The sequence below is a fragment of the Atractosteus spatula genome, chromosome 9 (assembly GCF_055471065.1).
Source record: "Atractosteus spatula isolate fAtrSpa1 chromosome 9, fAtrSpa1.hap1, whole genome shotgun sequence".
In the NCBI taxonomy this organism is placed as follows: domain Eukaryota; kingdom Metazoa; phylum Chordata; class Actinopteri; order Semionotiformes; family Lepisosteidae; genus Atractosteus; species Atractosteus spatula.
Window position 1 is genome coordinate 52564634 of NC_142714.1, and position 24840 is coordinate 52589473.

General features: G+C 40.0%; 1 protein-coding gene across 6 annotated transcripts in view; it reads left to right on the plus strand.

The window, feature by feature from the left end:
- Window positions 1-1319: 1319 nt before the first annotated feature.
- Window positions 1320-24840, plus strand: part of diaph2 (diaphanous related formin 2) — a 498271-nt gene continuing 474750 nt past the window's right edge. For all 6 annotated transcript variants that reach the window (XM_088924957.1, XM_088924960.1, XM_088924961.1 and 3 more), the window contains exons 1-2: window positions 1320-1345; window positions 2156-2556. In XM_088924957.1, coding sequence (XP_088781083.1) covers window positions 2464-2556 — 93 coding nt within the window. In that variant the 5' untranslated portion in view covers window positions 1320-1345; window positions 2156-2463. The remainder of the gene's footprint in view (window positions 1346-2155; window positions 2557-24840) is intronic.

The window sequence follows — 24840 nt, forward strand, 5'->3', positions numbered from 1 at the left end:
GAGCCATCATCTGAATAACACAACAGCAACAGGAGTACTAGTAGAATATAAGTGGAAAATAAAATAGAAATGAGTACCAGCATTAACACGTCCTGGGAGATGTTTTTGCTGTTCTGTTGTTTTCCTTTAGGGCTTCTCATAAAAACATACAGTACTTCCTTGTATCAGAAGTTGTTGTTATGCTACGGTATTTCTTTGAGGGCTGGACGGAGGCTTGACTGCAGCCTTGTGGCACGGTCAACGCTGTTGCCTGAGCAGGCTCTGCTGTTTGAAAATGTAAACTCTGTTGCCTTGAGCGAAGGTGATCTGGGATTCCTGTTCTGACAAGCAGAAATACTGTACTGACTGTCTCACTTGACTGTTCAGAATTTTTTTTTGCCTCTTTCTCTTGAGGCGTTTCTGAACAGCCCTGATACATTATGTACTTTAGTCGGGTAGAAAGGTCATCCAGGAGGATTCAAGTAAAGTAACCCATCCGAGGAAGATCTATGAGTGATTGGGCAGAGCCTACATGTATTAACGCTGTACTGATCTCTGCAACCCCCCATGTCACCTTAAAAGAACAGCAGGGATACTACAGCTGGACTTTCCTGATACTGTACGTTTCACAGGGTGTAAAACTCCGTTCCCACAAGAGAAATTGCGGGGTGGTGGTTTTTTTTTTAAGAGGACTTTTTGTTATTGACGTGGGCATGTGGGCAGAGCAGGCACAGCCAAGCACACCAAACTGTGGTACAGTACGAGGCCGTGCGTGGTGAAAGCTGTTGACAATCTTCCCTGACAACGTGACACAGGCCGAGCGCAAACAGACAGGAGGGTTCGCCGAAGATGTACAAGCGATTTCGAGGAATATTCATTATCCCATCATACCAGCGCTGAGGGACACAGCCAAAAAAAAAAAAAAGATGGTAGGCGGCAGCTATAGCATGTATTAAAGTGGTCGTGGTGAATAAAGCACGAAAAGAAGACGTGATGGTTATTTTGCCAAGTACGCTGTGAAGCCAGAGACCGGCGGTGATTTTATGAATCAGCCTCCGCAGGTACAGTAAGTGCTACCGCTACCATCAAGGCGGGCGCTCTCACTGGTGTGATTTCGCTGTTTTCTCCACGACCCGGAGCCCTGCCCTCCTCAGACGCGTGTGCAGAGCTCGCCGGAGATGTCACTCTGACCTTACAGTCAAAACCGCCCCCGCTTCGCCGCCCCCTTCAGCTCGGGCCGTGAGCGACTCCGGACAGAGCCAATGGCGGCAGCGCGGGGCCGTCTTTCTCCAAGCGCGCTGCGCTAATGGGAACTCGGGGTAGGCGGTGACCGCAGTGGGTCTGGCTGTCAGGTTTGGTTGCGAGGGTAAGGTTCGGATGGGATTTTGTGAGTTTGGTTTGACAGGTTTGTTTCATTGTAACGTGATGAGAAAAATAATCAATAAGTTAACGACTAGGTTAACGACTACGGTTAACATCTGGGTGTGATCCAGTGAACAGCAAACGAGACACGCTTGTCATTTTAGAAGTAGCAGTCTGTGCTGTGCTAACGGCGATACATTTCTTTATTTTTTTGCAAATAAAATTGTTTATGTAGTTATAATAAAACACCAGTGCAATGCGTTTTGCTTCTGTTGATACACACTTGAGCTAGAGTAAGTTATCAAGTCAGTTAGGCTGGTTTGTTGTTAGAGCTCATTCTGGGTCTGGAGGCAATTCGTGATAGCCAACAAGTCCTGTACAGTCAGCTGAAGCGTTTGCTACGATTTAACCCAGCCCGAGTCTCCTGAATTGCAACATTTTTGTTCCGTTGTTCTGTCCCGAATTGCAACATAGTTGATTCGTTGTATAATCTCCCTAATCGCAACATTGTTGTTTATGTGTTTTCTCTCGAATCGCAACATTGTTGTTTCGTTGTATTAAAAAGAAAACCAGTGCGCTTTTTCTCCGCCTAGTCAAATAGACTAAACCAATGTCATAATTACTAACTGAAATATTACAAGGGAAAAGACACGCCAGCATTATTCTCAGCTGGTAATTCGCGGGTCTCAAAAGTTATTTTTGTAAACGTGTTCAGTGAGAGTGAGACATTATTGCGTAATGTTTGATAAGTAAAAATAACTTTCACCCCCCTCTCCTCCCTTTACTGTAAGTGTTTTCTGTTTTTTTAATACAGATTCGTTTCGAGCTGGGACGGATTGTTCTGCAAGTTTGATAATACACAACCCTGGACCCAAACAGCAGCACGCCTGGCGAGACTGGAAAGTTGTCACAAACTCGCGATTTGTTGGAAACTTTGCTGGTAATTGAAGAGTCAACCCCGGACAGCCTGGGGATGTGTCCGTGTGTTCGGGCTTGACGGCATGGCTGAGGAAGAATTTCTCCCTGGGTTGTTTTAGAGGGATAGCTGAGAGAGGTCGAGCGCATCAGTTTTCGACGAGAGGATATTAACTTCGAAAAGAAGGCCAGGGATTTAAAAGAAAAATGGAAAATCAATCACAAGCTGCAGGCGGGGAGGACCCCAACAAAAACACAAAAAGAAAACCAAACGAAGATGACAGTAAAAACAAAAAACTGGTAAGTGCTTTATTATTAGTAGTATTAAAACTTGGTGACATGTCCTGGCATTAGAGAAGCGCGTGGGCCTGTAGCAGGAGGGAAGGTTTAATCGAGAACCGTTCCTTCTTTGAACAGCATCAGCCAATCAACCCATGTCCTTTTTTAATTAAATAATACACAAAAAGCAAACGAGAAGTTATTACTGTGCTTGTTCTGCATAGACAAGCACGTTTAAAATACACATGTCTACAACGAGGGGTTACCGTTCAACCAGATGTGCGCCAATTTGTCACCGGATGATCTAATGACCCAGTCTAGCGCACACCGCTGAAAGCGTTTACTTGAAATCCCCGAAGACACGTTTTTCATTCGCACACATTGTTAACCACCTTCCCGTTTGCCTTTTCGCTTTGTGAAGAGTTGAACTGTTGCAGGATGCCGTATGTCAGATAACGCCTTCGAGTTTGTGAAGACTCATGCATTAAGCTTGATGGTTCAAGTTTGGGTGTGGGACACCACCCGACTTACAAACCTAAACAATACAAAACCATTTGTTATTGCTGAACAATAGGTTGTAGGAAGGCCAGGTGTCAATAAAATCACACCCATCTGTCTCTGGGCTGTGGGCTGGAATGTAGTATGATGATGGGGATTTTTTTACATGAAAGCTCCGTAAGAATCAAGTATTTTAAAACCCTCTTTACATCTAATGGACACAGGTGTCTATTGCTCCCAGTTCAGCAATATTATCAGGGGGTTCTGTCCACTCCAATCACAAGCAGAGAGTATCCACTGTGATGGAAGGGGCTGACCGCAGTGCCCCCTTTCCAGCATGGCACAGACACCTGCAGCTCCTGGGGTGGACGTACAGATCTGCTCCACAGGAAAGCCTTGTCCCGCTTTCTGGAAAAAGGACACTTTCGTCTGTACGATCAGGGGTAGATTCAGAGTTTTGGTGCTTTAGTGAGGCTTATCCCCTTTTCCAACCCTGGCACTATACGTGGTCCCTGCACCTGACACGCTGTCCTGGTTTTGGTATTGATTTCACAAGGCCTGACCTGAGGAGGAGCAGTGGTTCAAAGTTCTCAGACAAACAGCAAACATATTTCAGCGTTGCGTTTGCTGTACTACACAAGAAACCTGATTTGTGCCCAGGGCGTTTGTTTTAAGGACTCTGGCATTTTTTTTCTTTGAACAGATCTGGTTACAAATGTGCCTAATGTAAAGTAAGCTCTTACAGGATGATGATTTCTCTGCTGTGTAACACAAGGCACGATCAGAGCACCTAGGGCTCACCTGAGACTTGCAGTCTTCGTGTGGGGCGGGCTGATAGTCCAAGCTGTGTCACGTCCGCGCAGTCAGTCAGTCTGCTTTTCTGTTCATCTCTACGAGAAGAAAAGCTGAATGTGAAAGAATCTGGTCCATCAGCAGTTGAGTCCCCAGCACTCCCAGAGGCACTGAAACTCCACAGCAGTGCTCCAGCCACTGGACTGGGCTGTGCTGATCAGGCTCCTGGAGGCAGGAGTACCTGGGGGGAGGGAGCTTTGGACCTTGGTTCTGACGTGTGCTGCACTAGGGTACCCAATGTGTGCAGTGGGAATTTTTTAGGCGAACTTACCAAGTTTAGGAAACAAACTTTTGGAAATTGTTTTTGCTAGTTACTGTGTAGAGCAGGATCTACTTTGAGTTCAAATTTCTTAATTTTACAGCTCTAGGCAAGAGGCCTCAACACCCCACCTGGTGCTGATTTCAAACTTTCAGATGTTTGGAGCATCACACGTGGCTCTCACACTTCCTGCCTCTGTAGGAGAGCTTCATGTGAAACAGGGTTTGGCAGAGTTGTGTAACGACGTTTGTTTCATATGGATGAAAAAAATCAGAATGCTGCTAAAAATGATACTTCTGAATTAATGCATCATAAAAGAATCGGTGGAATTAAAGAATGTGTCACGAGAAGTAACACCTGCTGAAATGTTTGCTTTCGTAATGCATCTGTTTGTGTAGGTGCCTGGAAGGTAGATTGGGTGGGATAGAGTGTAACGTTATTGATAGAAGTTGCATTGTTAATTTTCTGCCCTATTAGACGTGCAGTAATACAAATATAGGATGTCTTTAAGACAAATGTGCCTGATGATTCAGTTTCTTTCCAGGGTTCACAGCCTACAGATTTTATTGGTATCTTTTAATTAGCGACTGATTAAGAACTGTGGAAAATGGTTACTTCATCCAATTAAGTGAATAATTAGATCAATTAAGTTATTTAAAGGTGGGTTGGGGTGAAATCTAAAAGTTGCTAAGGCTCCTGTAGGACTGTGTTGATTGTCCCATAGAGATTAATTAGTACACAGGGGGAAACATTGGGTCACAGTACAGAGAACATGCTGTATTAATGGCAAATCAGAGGAGATCATGTGGGCATCTAGTTTTTTTGGCTGCTAGAAGCTATTTAAACTGAACAAATCATACAGGCTTTTCTTAAGTTTGCTGGTGTCTTGTTTCAGACTCTCAGATCCCTTTTGAGTGTCACTGTTCATTCTGAAGAAGTCCATTGGGTTTACTTTGTCAAAGCCTCTTAGACTAGTCTTACAGTCTTATAGTCTTCTTCTCTGTTCAGGATTCAGATGGGTCAGTTTTTTTAGTTATTTCAGTCAATTTACACCTGGGAGTGTATGCGATCTTCCAGATGTTTCCCCAGTCTTGAGTTTGGTCTTTCTGGACCAGTTTGTCCAGTTTCTGAAGTTGTTTGGATATCTTCCCCTTTTAGTAATATCTGCAAACCTGACTAGTTTACTAACTGTGCCAGGATCTACAGATTTAACAGAAGAGCAGTGGTCCTGAAAAACATTGATTCCCATAATCTTACATCATAACCACATAACTCCTATTGGATATCGGTCTATGATTACTTGAATTTGTTTTGTCGAGTGGGTGTTTTGTTAATAGGTATTTCTACTGTCATGTGTGACAGCTGGAAGAGTTTTATTTATGCCCTGTGGAGACCATCTTGTTTCCTAAAGTGCAGCTGGTAGAATACCACTGGGCCTTGGAGATTTGTTTATCTAAGATGCTTCTAGTTTCTAAACATGAAGTTCCCTTTAGATCATATTTCACCCTTGTTCACTGTGTTGGCTCAGTCAGTATCTTCGAGTGCTCTGCAGGCAGACAAGATTCAGTAGAAACAAGTTTTGTTTCTTTAAACTTTTTAGGGCAGGACATTCCTTCAAGCCTGGGAATGTGTCTGATTGCTCTTTTTTTGATTAATTACAGAGCAGTGATGTCTTGTTTTGTAATGTGATGATGAATATTATATACAGTATCCTGAATGAGGTCTTACTAATACATGAGAGAGGTTGACTCATGTCCTGTTCAGCACCGGTCAGAAATGCACCACACTTGCTGGAGTGAATTGTCCCCCGTTTACAATTTGTAGAAGCAATTGAGGTGAATTTTACGGCAGACTTAAGGTTGTGACCTGTGTCTCCTAATTGCTAATAAGCAGGTTCTTCTTGAAAATGTGGAACTGCTGTGTAATACTGACAATAGTGAGACAACATGGGTAGGTGCAAGTTAATACATTATATATTAGTCCAGTGGTCTAGTAATCATTGCTAAAAACATCTAGGTTCTAATGACCTGTAGGCCATTGTTTTTCAGAATAAGGATTTTCAAGGGTAGAAGTATAATTTGTGTTTGCAAAAAACATGCTGATCATCCAAGGTACATTAGTTGTGTGGCATGTGAAACAGAATTCATATTTTACCCTCTTTGGTCCTCCGAGTGCTAATACTGAATTTGGTTTTCTGTTCACTTCCTTACGCCACTCATTGGTCATTCTGAACAATTAGACAATGCCTGGAAACCAGAAAGCTTGTGTAACCAGTCTTAGCCTTCTTTAAAATTATAATCAAAGCCCGACCGAAGGAAATAAGGACAATATAAAGAAAATCTGAAATTCAAATGAGCCGCATACATCCTAAATAGTATTTAAAGTAGCAACACTCGAGGTGATTTTGTTTCTTATTAAATTAGATTTAATCAGGCCTAGTTTTCCATTTTAAGTCTCTCTGTTATTGGGTTAAATCCTATATGGACATCATGTCTGAGCATTCTCATAGTGTGACTGAATATTGCCACACATGTACTGTAAGTGACTCTGTTGCTTTGTCTTTTGGACCTTTTTTTTGGAAAAGCTGCTTTAGAACAGACTGTTCTGTTAATCCGAAATGGCTTCAGGAATAGATTAATAAATGTTACTGCAGAGTTCATCCAATTGTTTAAAAACGCTGTAACTGGAGTCGTGCTTAGAATCTAAGTGGTTCTTTATTGAATTTATTTTTCTGAAGTAAAAAAAAAAGGCGGAATGGAATGAGGCTAAGAAGAGTTATACAGATATGATGCTTTTCACTTGAAAATAATATAAAAACATTCACCATCCCAGGAAGCAGCCAATCAAGGAGTTCTTGATTGCTTGTACACATACTAACGATTCGTGGTGTTCTCTGGAAGTAGAAGAGTAAGAGTGTGAATAAGGGTAAGCAGCAGTGTGGTCAGGGTGGGTCAGCTCGTGTCCTGAAGGGCCAGTCCGTCTGCAGGCTTTCCTTGCCCTTTCACAGCGAGGGAAAAGTTTGGATTCGTTGGATGAGTCTATCAATAATGAAGCTGAATTGGAATGACAACCTGCAGTCACAACCGCCCTGCAGCACTGGAATTGGGCCATCTTGCCTTGTCCTAAAAGAGGGTGGAGTGCCCAGTTAACACATTGGTGAACGAACGCAGTACAGCTACTGCCAGACCCACTGGGGCTATCCTCTAGCGCCTGTACAATGTGTTGGGGGCTGAGAGATGAAGTCATTGAGCTAATCACTCCCTGCACTCCGCTAGCATTTCGTTGCTATCAGGGTTGGACAGGTCTGCTGTCACCCCACCCCTAGTCCTCTCTCTGTGAAGGATTATTACTATGTAAACCCTTGTGGGTGGACACCTTGTCCCAGTAGTCATGAGTACTGTTGAGGTTTGAAATACATGAAAGGTTTTAGGCACAACCCAGTGCCCCAGCATAGGAAATCACTCTAATGTGAAGATAGTTTTTAAGCATATTATTAAGAAGCAGACTTAATAAGACCTCTGTATTTTTGTAAAATCCTGCTATTATTTTTACATTTGTGAGCTGGTTCCTTGCTTGCACGACTGAAGGACTCCGTTGCTGTATGCGTCCTGTGAATGTATTTTAATAGGATCTGTGCTAGAATTCAGGGCGATTTGAAATCTTCTTTGAGCTGGATTTAGTAAAGGTTATCACCTGTAGTACCATCTGAGCTCACTCTTGCAGTGTTCAGCACCAGCTTGCTTAGGATGGGGGTCTGTTAAAAAGGTGTTTTTCAGGTTCTGGAAGAGAGAAAAATTCCCTGGTCCTCAGCATCCCTGTGATAACAACAGCCTTCCTCATCATAGGAATCGTATTAGATCAAAGATTATTTTCATTTATACATTTTAAAAATCCTGTTTTGCAGTAAATCACCTCTCGGCAGTGCATTTATACCATGATCTGTAGAAGACATGGCCGGAAACAGTTGATCTGCAGAAGTTTGACGCTTTCTGGATTGAGGTGTCTTCATCTGCCCATTGTATTGCTACAGTTCTGAGACCGGTACAGGTGTGTGCATTGCAAGTGTGAGACATTGCCCTCTGCATGTACTTCCTGTACATGATGGAAGGTGAGACAAGTCAGCACTTCTGGTATCCACTGCTGCAGTGCAATACTGCGCTGGGTGACAATTGCTTCACCAGTTCAAGACAGGGGAAACTTTGGGGAGGCAAGACTGTACAAGCCATGAGTAGAATTTAACCAGGACACTGGGGTTAACAGCCTTTACTAGTATCACCTCTGGGATCTTTAATGACCAAGTAGTCCTGTTTATCCTTTACCTTTGATCTTCTGATAATTCTCTGACTTCCCCCATGACGATGTGGTGCATCTGTGTTCAGCCTCCTTTAATATGCAGTGAAAATTAAGGTGACTTCCAGACACTTCTGGAAAATTAACTTTGTGAAACTACCAGACTAATGTATTACAAGAATACATTTTCACCATTTCATCATCAAGCGAGTTTATTAATATACTCACTGAAATACCACTTCAAAATATTTATTTCTTTTTAATTCATCAGTGAAGGAGGGACATACTGATGCTGAAGGAAAACTAGTAGGTAATCCAAAAGGAAAGTAGGGAATCTAGTTCCAGTGACTAAAATCCACACCAGACTATTCTTTGCTCCAGAAGGATGAAAGGGAAGAGAAAAAAATCTTTTGCAAACATTTGATGTAGTTTTCAAGACCATAAACCCATTAGTTTGTAAAAATAGTTTTCTTCTGAAGTATAACTTTTGTCTCACTTTGAAAAAAGTTCTCATTCAGGATGGGTTTGTAAAATAAGTTATAAAAATCAGTATGAAAACCTATTTCTTAAAACACTTGTAGGATGTTTGTTAATCTGTTAAATTGTGCGACATCTTGTTTGTGTCTGAACACATAAAACTAGGTTTACTGTACATGTGCATGTTTCTGCCTTTATTCTGTCCTAGCTGCTGATGTATTTTTTTACTAAAGATTATATGATACAGCTTCTGGGTCTGTGAGGGCAAATTGGGTCTTCTGTTGCTTTGCTATTGAGAACAAATGCATTATTTATAATGTAAAATCTATTTTAGAGACAGACACGCACAAGAGACTGATTTTATCCTTAGGGGTGAAAGTTTTCAGTGTATTTGCCTATGCAAGTTCCAAAGCTTTATGCTGTATTCAAGTCATGCTGGAAAATCATTTGTACCTTAGGGCACATAGTAATATATTATATTGGTTTTGACCAGACTGCATTACGTATTCAGATTCCTGGGTTTTGCACACACCATTACATTCCAGAGCTGCCTATGAAAGTTATCAATATTTTGTACTCTTTCTCAACAGATGGTTGCATAATAAGAGGGAAAAATCATTAATCATCACAGGCCAGTGGCTAAAATAATGGGTTACAGTACTCTTACGATATCAAGACATAAAATGCCAGATTAGTAGAGTGAACTAAAGCTCTTGTCTTAGTTTCTGATATCTGAAAGAATTTAGATTTTGCAATACAGGCCTAACTGTCAACTATTTTCTGAGGTTAACCTGGTAGGAAGGCTTTTTTAGAATATGTTAGAATAAAGGATGTGTACTTCTAAATTAAGCATCACCTCCTAATCCTTCTTATATTGCCAGTTGACACAGAGATTTATATAACAAAGACTAATACTTAAAGAAAATATACTATTTGTTTTGTAGTAAGGGGCAGGTGGGGCATTGTACATCTAAACACTCATTTGTTTTTATTAATTATTTGCAATCTTTTATCTGAGGGTGTATTCAAAAAGGTGAATTCTCAGAAAGTGCTTCTACCCTGGGAGTCTCAAAATGTGATTTTCTTTCTTGGTTAGGTCTCTGGGGATTGCCAGCTTCTGTAGCAGTAATAGTATCCTGTCTGAGAGAGAATGCAATGTCCTTTTCCTGGATCTTTGCTTTAAAAAGTTCCTCAGCAGACAGATGAGGGTTTGCTCTCAGACTCACCTTTGTAGTTTAGTGACATGACTTTCAGAGTTTTTCTTTTCACTGAAACTTCGGATCATGTTTAACATCTCATCAACAGCGCCTAACTTTCTAAGCCTTGAAGAAAAGGAAGTGTTCGTTAATTTCGATACCCATGTTCTCTCTTGTTGCACTGGCGTCTTTGAGGTTCTGTAATGACTTTCAGAAAGCGAGGAGAAAGGGAGTGAGCAGCTATGGCAATCCCCTGCTGGCTTTCCCCCCTGAAACATCTCATGTCAGAAACTCAAGTGGGAACATAGAAGCTTGAACTTGTTTATGAAAGCACCAGCAGCATGTGAAATGAAACTCCAGCCATCCATCATTAGAAAATTGCTTATTTCTGGTATGGGTTGCTGGATCCTATCCTGGAAATACAGGCAGGGCTACACTCTGGATGGGATGCCAGTCTATTGCAGGATGTGCACGCCCGCACAGAATGCAGAGCAGACTATTAACCCAGGCAGCATGTTTCTAAAAGGTCATTGCAAACTGGAACACCCAGAAGAATCTTATGTTGACCAAGGGGAAACATGCAAGCTCCATACAGAATGTCTCTCTGTCCAGAATTCAGCACAGGACTCTAAAGATGTGAGGCAGTGGTGTTAAGAAGGTCAGCTTTCTTGTAGCTTTTTTGAAGACTCAGCAGTTTAGAGTGAAGCTTGCACGCAGTCCTTCTTGGTAACACCTTGATCTTCTCTGAAAATGACTTTTAATGTGGGTTTGTCCTCGCAGACACATCGTTTTATAACATCAAATTGCGTTGCAGGAGGAAACAGTAATGAGTCATGCTGTTTGTCTTTGAAGGTGTGTGGCTGTCTTGCGTGCATTAGTGCAATGTAAAGAATACCAAGAGGCATTTTCTAACATTTCAGTCCAGTGTAGAGGTACACACTTAAATATATTTTTGCAGGTTGCACATAAGGATAAATTAAAACAGTATGGTTTTTTAAAATTTAGTCAGGAAATAGTTTCCACTGAATTACATGTTGTGGTCACCATAGTTCTCCATACTCTGCTCTTTTTAATTGTAGTCATGCAGCCCAGACAAGTTGGCACACCACAGACACTGACGTAGAAAGCACTGAATAAAGTTTTTTCTTCAAAAACATTCTTGCATCTGTACTGAGAACGTAAAAACATCTAAGCTTTTTAACTAGTCCTATAGTATAATAAACAGTAGAACTTTTCAAACTCAAGTTTTTTGCTAGGCTGAAGCATATGGTTTCCTACTGATCCCAAATGTGATTCAGTCAGAAGAAGTTGCCCAGGCATAAAAATAAACATGATTTCACATCATGTGTCTCATGTCATGTGGTTTTGTGCCATTTGTGGTGCTGTAGACATGGCACATTGTCGGGAGAGAATGTCACAAGCCTTCTTAAGAACACTAATTCATACTTCGTTGGCTCTTCACTTGAGGCAGTGTTTCAAAGATGTCCACCTTTAGTTTTGTATGAGACATTAAGAGATGTCAGCTTTGAAACAACTGCTTTAGAGACAAACAGGGTTCAGCTCCAGTCTGTTTTATGTTTACTTTCTTTTCTGGACAAATTGTGTAGAAGTATGCAGGGCAGTCCAGAGTTTCACTTCTGCATCTGAGCTGCAATAAAAAGCTAATTATGAAAGAAAATTAAAAAATGCGTACTGCTTTTTTGGTCATGTTACAGCATGTTTTGTGTGGCCTGATACGGCAGCATTCTGCTTTCACCTTTTGAATGGATCCAAATGGTCCCAGATATTCTCTGGCTTATTAATGAAGCACTTGACTGTTGGTGGCTCAGTTGTCACATTTTGAGTAACGTACTTCCAAAATTTAATTAAAACATCCTCCTCCTAATGATTTTAATTAAAGCAGACTACTGCTTAATAATTATAGAGAGGCCAAAAGTGTTCAGCACATGAACCTTGGAGAATTGATCCCTGCCCTGGAACTGGCTTTGTACAGAGCGCTTTCAAAGTGTCTAATGAAAGTACAATATGCGTATGTTAAATATTCGGCATAAATGCTTCCTGCTGAAGCCAAAGGAAAGTTTTCTCTCCCTCAATGAATGGTGTTAAATTGCACAATAGAAATATAGTTCATTATTTCCATTATAGTTTTGTCTGAAAAACATATTTCCCAGATGTGCTGCTTAGGAGGTTTTGGACTAAAATGTCCTGCTTGTGTTGCAGCAGAGTGATTGGAGCTTGTTAGGCAGTCATATCCATATTCTAGTGTTATTGTAGTAAGAGAGAATACTGAATTATTTAATTTTAATTATTTTATTCAGATTTAAGGGTAGCACAGTGGTGCAGTGGTTTTGCTGCCTCAAAGCGCTGCGGCCCCAGGTTCAATTCCAGCTGTCTGTGTGGAGTTTGTACGTTCTCCTCATGTTGACGTGGGCTTCCCCCTGGAGCTCTGGTTTCCTCCCAAAGCCCAAAGACATACCGGTAGGTTTGTTGGCTTCTGGGAAAATTGGTCCTGTTATGAGTGTGTGTGCGTGTGCCAGTGTGTCCTGGGATAGGTCCGGCTCCCTCTCGTCCCTGCATTGAAAGAAGCAGGTAGAAAAAGGGGGGACGTATGGGTGTTCAGTTTTAAGCTTTGTGCTTGCATTTCACATGTGGCAGAACAAGGCTGCACAGCCCCTGCAAATATGCTGGTGTGCTGTTTTAACTGACACTGAATTCCATTGCCTGCCTGCGCTGATCATACACAGCAGCTTGTTGTCCTGCACCTGAAGGGGGTGAGATCAGGGTGGAGTGCAGTACGGAGAGTTGTGTTCCTTCTTCTTTTAACTCATTGAATTTGGCTTAGAGAAGCAAAGTGATGTGGTCTGAAGTGAACGTTTAAATTAAACGACAAAATAATCTTCCCCATTGCTCGCTTACATTAATGAGGAATTTCCTCTTCTTTGTAATGTTTATTTAAACTTAGTTTATGTCTCACAATCATATTAGACGTCCAGCTTTTGTACGTTTGTGTTTATTGACTAATCTTTTCCTGTAGTGCAGCGTTTGATCTGTAGACGCTGCTGTTCGGAAGAGTGATGTAGAGAGTAATTCACCTCCTTTATTTCTTAACGGGAAGAACAGAAACATCATGCGTTACTGAGTCTTATGTTTGTAAGACTATGCTGTTGTCATTCTCATACTTTTGATTTTTAACATTAGGAAACTTATTTATGAACTGTTTCAATAAAAATGTGCTTTTTAAATGTTTTAGTGAGTGTATCATAGTGCAAGTATTTATAAATGCTACTATTGAACATATTTAATTGTGTATTTTTTGAGCATTATTTTGTTTTTTAGATTTTTTTGTGAATATAGAGTGAGAATTGTATCTCAATTTTATCTAGAGAAATTGTGGTTAAAATCTTTCAACATAAACTATAGTTTACGGTTTTGTTTCCCGATTAGTTAGATGTCATAATTGAAATTCCTGTTTAAAACGAGTGATACTGTATCTAGTACCAATGCTAAATTAAAAAGGTTTTTGAAACTGTTTCAGTCCTAGCAACATAGTTTTTCTTAAAGTTTTGTTGTTTTTTTGTAAGAAATACAAATATTTTCTAAAATTCTTTCCATTCTCTTTCTGTGCCTGTGGGTCTTTTCTGTTTACTGTTTCTCATAATGTCAAATCTCTGTATGTATTAAAGCTGTTTTTTGTTTAACGTATAAGTGAATTATGCTTTGTGTAAACAGCAAATTAGCTATTGCCTGATGTTTCTTCCTTGTTATTATTTACATTTTAATAATGAGAAATGTGAGGATGGGAAATGCTGTAATGTATTGCATACTGAAAATTCACACATTTAACAGTAGCTAGCATTAAAGTGTTCTCAATTTATATTAATTTCAGATTATTTTGTCATTACTTCTTCAAGCATATAAAATCTGCAAATATGAATAGTTGATGGAGCTCTTGAATTATGCATACTATATCAATTTTTTGCAGTAGAGAGATGACTAAGGGGCTGAACTTATTTGGAAGTATAGTTTATTTTATAATGAATTACTTGCAAAGTCTAAGTTACTGGAGGCTTCTGACTTCTAAATCAAAAACATGGTATTTTTGCTAATTGATTATTTAAGTCAGGTGCGTACAGTTAATATGAGACACTTTTCAGGTTATTGAGATTAATTGCAGCCACATGGTAAACCAACAGACTATACTCAGCTCTTTATGGACTGTATATAGGCAAGAAAATGCCCTCCCATATTAGGACTTTAAGATGTAACCCTAGAGGATTTACAGATGAGCTTAACCTGCATAATTGTGTCACACACTCTGTGAACTCGGCTGAAGTGGCCCTGCGCAGGTTCCCAGAGAGTTCATGGAAAGGACTGAGGAAGTATGCAGGCAGCTCGAATGATTCCCTGGGGTCTCGATGTGCTCAAGTGAAGTTTCATTGCGTTTGAAAATGATGCAGTTTGTTGGTGGTGTGCTTTATTAATACAGTAAGGTCCTGCAGGGGCTCTAGCGTATGAAGAAATATAAGTAAAATATCTTCTTTTAACATCCTCATTGTTGCCAGTGACCGTTATGACAATACACCATAGCTGCTGGGATCTGTGTGGTTTGAAATGAGGAAATTTTCCACAATTGGCTGTTTCACTGCTGACAGGAAGTGAGGAAAGGAAGTTCTGAAAAATGTATTTGTCATTGCATGATAAAAAGAGCCATTAGAGTTGACATCATCATTTAAATGAACTTCTGAGCCATTAATGGAAAAAGCTTCCTTTTTTTCTACAAATTGTAGTACAGTGTACTTTATAGAAATGTTCAGATCTCATCTCACGTTTCAACAAACTTGCCTTTTCTTGTTTCTTTTCCTCCTGCTTGTTTTTAGTCTTTACTGGGAATCATTCTTGATGAACACTGGTTTTAGGATAACCCTAAAAGATGTCCTAAAATAAATCTGACAATTAAAATTAAAGTGATACCACATAATATGAAAAAAACTTTTTGCACCAATACCTTATATGTTTCAAACATATTACACATATCTGCCTTTTGGAATTCATTTTCTTTTTTTCTCACAGTGAGCAGAACTTGCCAGTGACTGTTGTCACTTGTGTGTATCCAGATATGATTTAACACCATCATCTGTGGCAATAGTTGACATTCTGAGAGCAGGACAAAGCTTTGCAAACAATGAACAATCAGTATGTGATAGTTTGGTGAAAATGAATGTTCCCAATAGCTGGTAATAGGGGTTTTGTCAAATAATATCATCGTCATAGGTGTGTTACAAAAGGGTTCATGTGTGCTGTACTGTCGCAAAAATGTTGCATTTGAAATCAGTTAGGTCCTTTGAATGTTTTAAAAAGTTAGAAGGAATTCTTACTGTTTCAGCACAGATTTATATTATAGAAAAGGAAATGCTTTTTATTAGGACTGATTGAGGTGTTAAAATTCTTTACAGTATGGGCTTTTGTAGAAGGCATGAGGAAAGCAAAGAGAAGGTTTAGCATGAATTCAGCACTGAGTGTGGAAATCAAATTGCAAAAGATTGTGATGAATTTGCATGGTGTTTTCATTTGGAGACATCTGGAAGAGTGTTCCCTTCCTGTCCCCACAGCGTAATAAGGATCCTGTTTCCCTGGAAAGTACAGGAAATACCTCTGGACTGAAGGGTAAGAGTTAGGAAGACAGATTGAGAGATGTGAATTGTTTCAGTGAATGAAGATTGAGGCGCGAACCTAATTTTAGTGTTTAAAATCTCTCAAGGGATAAATAAGGTAGATTCTGCTGTAAAAGTTCTTTTAAAACAGGTTCATCTTGTGGTCAAAAATGGAAACTTAAGCACTGCTTTGGTAAAGATACTGGGAGAGCGATCAATGCATGGAACAATTAGCCTTCTTGCTGAAAGGAATATAGATCATTCAGGACCCACCTGGACTGTGTGCTGAAGTTTATTACAATTACAGGACGTGAACAAGCCCTGATATATGCAGCCATCTGCTCTTGGTTGTTGTTAAGGTCTTGTTAATCACCTCTGCATGTCTTTTGGGTATTTCTAAAGAGAATTGTATCTGTTTTCTTTTAGAATTGTATGTGAAGCTACTTTGTCATTTTAATCTTCTGCTGAGACTGTGTAAAAAAACAATTCCCTGCTAAAACCTAGAAAGAGCAATAAGCTTTGGGCCAGGAGAATGGGTCCTAACTTATTTGATAAGGCTGTCATGTGAACTTTGATCTTTAAAGTGAAGGAGGGTCCCCAACACAAGCCCTGACAACACTGAAAGGTTTCTAGAAGATTTCTATTTTAGGCTAAAGTAAACAATGCTGGGTTTCTTGGAACTGCCAGAGGCTGATGTAATTTAGAGATACTCCAGGACCTCATTCTAACAAAAATAGCATTTTTTTTCTTGCAAGTTTTATTACACAGTGACCATTTAAAGGCAATTGTGTTCTGAGGAAAAATAGTACTGAATACTGTTTACGAACCGAGGAAGATAAACCTCCTCTTACCCTCAGCAGGCTGTTCGGCAGGGAGCAGGTCTCCCATGGCTGGGTGTGTCTGTGCTCACCCGTCTCTCTCTGTGTGAGTAAAGACTGAGTCTGTGTGCATCCTGTTTTGTTTTTCTTGAGCAGTTTTCTTTTATGGTCTTTTCATATAGAGCCTTTTGAGAACAATTGATTTGCTGTTTAAACCCGCGGCTTCAGAAATGAGTACCTTATTACTGGAAAACATTAAAAAGATGAAACGCCATATTTGAATCGTTTCCTGCCTAAGTGATCTGGAGAGACCTAAGGAAGGCAAGACTATACTCACCTTGTTCTCTTAATGGTACTTAATGAGGCTCAGGGTGGTGGAAAGTTTAGCTTTCAGTCTTATCAGTGTTTATTTAACAGTGGCAGGAATATCTAACATAAAATATTTGTTAGAATTGTAAGTTGTAATCACTGGAGGCTGGTGTGTATTCCTGCTGTGCTTCACACTGTACTGTTTGTTGCATGCTGCTGTAGTGGTGACATAATTGTCTGCAGAAGACGGGGCTGACTGCTGTACTGGGGGTGCCAGGGTGTTCTGGCCGTGCCACTAGTAAAACAGACCCTGTCTCTTGCCCTTCCTCAAATCAGACTCTGGGACTATCAGCTGGGACTCTGGTGTACACGACAAAACGGCTTTTGTTAAAACATTTTTATTCATTAGTGCACAGATGTGTTTATGTTCCAGGCTGGAAAAAGTGCTAAACCGCTGTGTGTTTAATTACACGTACAGGTGAATGAACACAAGTGAGTCAGAATGATGAGGTTTAACACAAATTAAGATAAAGGGCTGTACTGTGGGGATAGGCTGTGAATATGTGCAGACACAGTCCTACACAAGATCAGGCAGAGCTGTGATGTTAAGTGCTTCATTAATTACTGGTAAATGGTGTACATTACATGACCGGGGAAGAATTATATTTTATATAATTATATTATTTTATCACACATATCCCCCAACTCTTTTGTGTAATTCAGTTAACTTTAAGTCATGGATTTTTAAGTCTTAAGCATTTTGATGGAGGCCAATCTGTTTCTTAAGTGAATTTGGATCTGCAACGTTATGATTAGAAATGACACTTCCTGGTTCCAGTCAAGCAACGTGTTGGTTCAGTTAAGGATTTGGTTAAGTAAAGAGCTCAGTGGGAGTGAAGCCAGCAGGTGTGTGGAGGGTGGGGGTTCCCAGGACCTGGACTGGATTCCCCTGCTTTTCATTCGTCACCACAGCCGTGGATGGGGCCCTCAGTTTCTGATTACTCAGTTTCTGATAAAGCGTTTTGATGCGCTTTTTCTGTGTCCTGGAGCTGAAGTAACTGAATGTTTGTTTGATGTTGCAGTTTGGCATTGCATGAAAAAAGGATCAAATTAAGGGAGAGTGATAAAATACTAATTACCAGCAAACCGGGTACATTTAAACCTGTACTTTGGGCTGATTGGCCCTTGGTTGTCTTCTGCGTTATTGTCTGAGGATGTGAAAGCCAATGTTAGAACACGATGGATTTAGATCCCAGGAGATCTTTTTTTCACTTATCTGCTTTGGTGTCAGTTACTTACTGTAAGTAATACATTCCCCCCAAAGCATGGCTATTGTCTGAAATAATCCTGGATTCACTTGCTGGAGCTCCTTTGAAGATGGTGCATGGCTGTAGTGGGACTGCAGTGCCTGAAGCCAGGTTCAGTGGGCTTGGGGCTACAGCACATCATGTACAGTTCAGCACAGCCTGCAGGAGCCTATGAGACTTGGTCTCAGACCCGCTTTTTTGGGGAAAATGGCATGTTTCAGGATGGATGCCTGTGCAGGGTGGAAAAATTCTTCAAAGCTTAGTAGTTGGTTATGCTTCAAGACTGAGCAGCACCAAGATTTCATTTTAGGGTTTTATATGTTGCAATTCTGAAGGCAGCAAAGACCTGTGATTTGATATTGTCCTTATACATTCTATTTAAGTGCTTTTGATAAAAGCAAGCAACCTACTTTTGAAAACTCTAGGTACTGTATTACAGCAAATTATCAAATCCTGTTCCGTAGTTCAACACTGTAATATGTCATAATGAAAAACACATCCAACATCAAATGGAAAAAACGGTCTAAATTGTTAAACCTCTGCAGTTTCAAAAACCTCTAATTCTAATGCACTAGCAGTCTTCTTCTGTGAAATTATACCCTGCAGTATAACATTGCCTATTAATACATTACAGAAGAAATTAGGATTTCATCCACAAACTCAGCACTCGTTTTCTAAGAATTCATTCATCTTTGCCTGGTTCTCTGGGATTCAGCATTGACTGACAATCAGAGTAGTTAAGAGTAGAAGAAAGGTTGCACATGAGAGCCGGCCGCCTGGCTCGTGTACAGTATTTGGTAAGAGCTAACTGATCTGAGGATCTCATTCAGCCAGTATCCAGAGAAGTCAGTGTATCAGCTTCAACAACATGGCTGGGGAATGTTTCCTGACCCCCACAACCCTTTGTGTAAAGAAGTGCCTTCCTCTAGTTTGTGTTTCCCTGTTGATTCTGATTATATCATTTGAGTTGAACTTGTCGGTGCCTTTAGTTATTTTGAATACATGAATAGAGTCCTCTTGTTGTCCTCTCAGGATTGAAAAGATTTGGTTCTTTTAGCTGGTCCTTTGACCCTGGGAATGTATGAGGCTGCTCTTCTCTGGATTGATTCCAGGGCATTTTTTTGTAGTGCTGTGCTGACCGAAATAGTTCCCAATATTCAAAATAAGCTCTTACTAGTGCATTGTACAATTGTGCCATAACATCCCTTGATTTTAATTCAGTACTTTTGTACACACTGGATATCCTAATGTGCCCCCTTTTTCCTTGTTTTCCTACTGTTTAGAAAATATAATGTTCATTTTTTTTTGTAATTTTTATTCTGCAACCTGCATCTAAAACCCTGCACTTGTTACCTTTTATGCCGGTCAAGCTATGAATTTAAAACAAATATCAGTGTTGGCTATCAGGTAACTTTCTGAAGCACTGATCCTGACATTTCTGTTGGAAAATCATTTATTGTGGGAAGCAGGAGAAAAACAAGGCTGCAAGTTTTTGTACTTTCTGAGAAGAGTTATTACTATAAATCTGTTTATTGGCAGGAAAGCATTGTGCTTTGTGAGTTAAACATTTTTGATTAATTGAAGATCAATACTTGAAACATAACCGTCTAGTAACAAGAAAGAATAATTTGCATGTGGGACTTCAACAGAAAAAGACAAAATAAGAGAACAGTTCACTGGTACAAGTAATTACTGCCACTTTATTCTATTTATTTAACACTTAGATTGCGAGTAGTTGTCTTAACTGACAGGTTTGAAGGGGATCTGAGATTTCGCAGGAAGCGCATGTCCAGATCTGATATGTGAATTGTTTGCCGCAGTGAGCTTACAATTTGAAGGTACTTTTTGGGGAAAAAAGTATAAAAATGGAACTTGACATTTATTCTGCTTTCATCTTTTTAAGTATTAAATTGTTTGCCAGATCCATTCCTCCTATTTATTTAACGCAACATTACCTTCATGTTTAGGCAGATTGGATAGGGCAATGCTCTCTTGAAGACATTCTTGCTTTCTCAGCTAGTTCCAAGGATCATCGACTATTAGAAATAGTTTTTTTCTGTTCTGTGTGGAGCCTCTTATTTTTCACTTTCAGTCCTGGAGGGTTTTCTGTATTTACAGGAGGCCCCTCCTTGTTGCTCATCTTTTGGTCAAACTTGGATTAAAATCTTCTTCGTGATCGAAAATCTGGCGTTTGGGTTTCAGATTTTTCAACGGCAAGAGGTGCAGCTGAGGCTGTGGAAGATTCCTACAAGACTGTCTTCACTTGTCTTGAGTTTTATTGTTTTATTTTTAATGACTTTTTAATGACGCAAACCAGAGGATACAAGTGGAAGCTACATGGAAGTCCGGTTAAAACAAAGGGTGGTGGGAGCTGGGATAAAGCTACCCAGCCTTGTTGTTGAAGCCGATACCCTGGATTCTTTCAAGAAATGGCTGGATGAGATCCTTGGAATGATAACTGCTCACTAGGTAGCTCACATCATCATCACTGAATGGCCTCCTCTTGATCGTAACTTTTCTTATTTTCTTAAGTGAACGTGAACAGAGATAAGACAACGAGTAAAGAAAGAAAAATAAGCACTTGCACTGCAGTTACCAATCACAAGTATTCACGCGAAATGCAGTGGATTAAAAGTCACACACAACGATGGAGCCGATACACCTGACTCCCTCTCCAAGGCAGCAGCAGCCGAGATGCTATTTTTGTTTCTTTGCTTTTCTTTGGTAGATTTCTCGGCGTTCCAGCATCTTTACTCATCTTATCTGCTGAGGACATTAACTGGGGTTATTAACTAATGAAGCGGATGCTTCCCAACCCACGGCTCGCCCTAATTATGTAGCTAATGATTTAAAACGAGCATATTCTGTTTGGAGGGAATGAAGCACAAAATTCCGCTTTTCAGTTTCAGAGAGGCGTGTTGTTTAAAACACGGAGAATGAAAGTCTGTGTGTGTGTTTCGATCCATGCCAATCTGATTTCAGCCTCTTGGTGCCAACCTTTGCCACTGCTGGCTGCTGCCACTGAGTCTGCGACTTTGCTTTTGTGAGGCCTAGGGTCCTATTCAGCATCTTTTTATCATCTGTGTCCTGTTTCCTTTCGGCAACCTGGTCAAGACACAAAAGCAGCCAGAGATGCACAGCAACCTGTTGACTGAATGTGACCTGTTGAATAAATGTCTTTACCTCCAGTAGCTGTGGAAAGAAATAGCTGTGAGCCTCTAGCCCCATTTGAGCTTTAGCAGTTTTTCCTCCGATTGTGCTGTAGTGTAATAGTATAAATGGCTTTGTTTGTTTTCTTTTTGTTTTTATGGTTACACAAATGGAGAATTACAGTTAACACTGTACTGTTGGAATGAAAATGTCTGTTAAAGCTTTAACTAGCTAATAACAAGCTTAGGCAAAAAGCAAATAGATTTGCTTTATATGTATGTCAAATTTTGATAACTTTTTAAGATTTATATAACTTTTTCATTCCATTAGACACTTTTGTTGGATTTTCATCCACTTTATTTTGCTGTGGCATGTGTATTAGCACATAGACAGTTGAAATGTTGGATGTGTAAATTCAGAAGAGCCATTGTAATTAGGGAGGAAGTCTCCATTTTTAACTTTTTTTTACCCAAAAATATTTTGAGATGTTCAAATTAATTGGGACCAAAGTGGATTGGAACAGTTGGTGTATCTGGTTGTCATGTGTTCACACATTATCAACAAGAGTTTGCCAATAATTGTTTGCAGCACATGGTTGCAGGGTCTTTGTTGCCAAAAATCTATGCAAGAATGAATCTTTTGTTTGCCATTAATTCTAACCACATAAAGCTAATTTGGATTTCCTGGTGTGTGATTTAGGTGCAGTTTTTACTTTGATAGTTGTTGCTTTATCTGCTGGCAATTCTACCTGTCAGTGCAAGAACTCAGAGAGGTGAAAGTGAGCTGCAGTCTCCAGAAAAATGGCTTTAGAATTAATTCACGTAGAATCACCTAGAGCTCTGGTTGTAGCCATGTTAGAGAGCCTGAATGTGAAATCTGCGTTTTCTGTAATTTACATGCAACAAAAGCAGAACTACACCACTGCCTGCAGGAGTCATCTGCAGTACCTGGGTAATTAGTACAGTACTAATCTATATTGGCTTGGCTAACTCCATAGAGCTTCAAACAAGGTTAGTCTACAGGAGCATAAGGACATTTACGAATGAAACAAGGCCATTCAGCACATTTAGCTTTTTAGCAGTAAGTATTTAATTGATCTGAGCATCTCATCCAACAGTTTCCTGAAAGAAGCTAGGATATCAACTTCTTAAAAAAAATGGCTGGGCAGTTTCTTCGAAATTCTAAATTTCTTCTAAATTCTCACAAGTCCTACAGTATATGGGTTCTGATATTAATTTATAAAGGCCTTTCAAGTACCATACATTTTGTATGAAATACATATATGTTTATGTTGATTGTTATGTCTTTAATACAGTACTGTTTCTTAACTTGTGGGATGCCTGTTTTTTTTAATCTGTGCGTCTGTATCTCCTAATTCGCAGACGTTCAGCGTGAATGCAGTCTGTAATCTGCCCCCTAGTGGCAATGCTGGCACAGCAGCATGTGGTTGTCACAGGCATTGATCTGGATTCACTGTTTAAAATTCTGTGACTGGGGTTTAATTTTGTAAGAATCATTTTGATCTGTTTTTTTAATTTTCATTTTCGAGCTATTTGCATTGAGCAAAATATCTGTCACTTAGATTGCTTTGCTTTTTTAAAATGAAATGACCATGGTTAATTAAAGACTGGAAAATGTGTGAACAACTGCGTTTGTTTGAGAGGGTCTCTGGAGTAGGGACTTAGCAGCACAGTGACCAAGAAATCATTCCCTTGCAAAATGTGTTTACCAGGTGTCAGGTCTTATTCCGTCTTAATTTGTGCTGCTGTCTGTGCCTTGGAAATTTTCCACAGACTTTAAGCAAAATGAATGCTCGCCCTCAGGAGGGAGAAAGGAAGTAACACCTGATGGTGCTTCCAGACCCATGGAAGCAGAATGATATCACAGTGATTATAAACTTTCAGATGCACACACAGCAGGTCAGAGAACATCATGCAGTTTTGAGAGTCGGTTAGTATCCTTCCATGTAATGAGGTTTTGCTGTAACGGTCAGTCTGTCATCGCCCTCAGTGCTAGACAATTCAGATAGTTTGAGCAGATCTTCCTGCCACAGGGCTGCGATGATATATTGATATATTGATAAGTCAGTAATAAATCTGCCGCACTGGGTTAATCAAATATTTATTAATAATGAAAATGACACACTAAACAGCACACAACATAAACTTACAATGTACAAGTTACCTTATTTAAAAACAAGGTGTCCTGACCGACCAGAAATCCCAGACCGCTTTCAAGAATTCAAAATCCTGTATAACGCCTACACAGGCGAGCAAGAGAGATTAATCTGCCTCCTGCACCAAACAGAATACAGCCCAGAATTAAAGGTCACTATAAACCCAGATGCTACAAAATGAATGGGAAACCCATCTCTCTGTTCCACTAATGTTCCCAGTAACCAGGAGAGGTCGTTTTCAACCTATAACTTCTTTATACGGGAAATCGGTGATTCTTAAAGACAACAGAATTCCCTTTGTTAAGGGAACCTTTGTCAGGTTCCCTTAACAAAGTTCAAACACCTGAATCTGGCCATTTGTGATGATCTGGACAAGGACCTCTCACCTGACATAAGCGTTTTTCTTTTATTCTTCTCTTCCTGCTCCTTCTCTCTTCTTCCATGTTCTCCATTTTGTCTATTCACCTGTCATTTTTCCTGTATTCCTGGACTGTTGATGACCCTTACTCCTTTACCCAGAACTTAATTAACCAAGGCATACCAGAGATGCCTTTGATCGATGTGGCTCTAATCCTCTTACAATCTCTTGCTTTGAAACTCCCGAGAACTGTACAGTAAATGTAAATGAACTGTAAACTCTAAAACACTGTAAGTGTTAATTATTATCTCTAGATTCCTAAGACACTTCAATGGTCACTTCTAATAGCCGTAACAATTACACCTATGTAATTGTAACAGTCAACAAGACTATAGCTTCTGTAGAATTCAAATGACTGCGCCTGGGGGTATCATACAAGCAGCACGTTTCACTTGAACCTTTTTTCGGAAGGTGTGCCTCAGGGTTCCTTATGGGCTCCTGATCTTTTCTGAAATTAGTTATTCCAAAAAGAATTTAGACAGGCAGGTGAGAAAGCCCCCTAAGACACTGCCAATTTTAAGGTGTGCTATAGGAAACATTTAAAGATCTTTGCAGTTATTGTAGATACAGATGTTAAGTGCACCCATAGATGGCTTCAGTAAATATGGGAAGAATACCTCTATTAAAGCAAGAGTTTATTGTACCTGTGTAATAGCTATACTTTGCAGTGCCTCCTGTGGCACATTAACTTTCACTTAGCACAGCCCTATCTCAGTTCCTGAGTTGCCTTTATGCTGTCATAATAGAGTTTGTCCATGTGTGTACTTGCTGCAGTGTCATCTTGTGATATAGCCCACACTGGTGGTGGTGGAGGGGATCCCCATTACCTGTAAAGCACTTTGCGTGGAGTGTCCAGAAAAGCTCTATATAAGTGTAAGCAATTATTAATTATATCTCCCTAAAT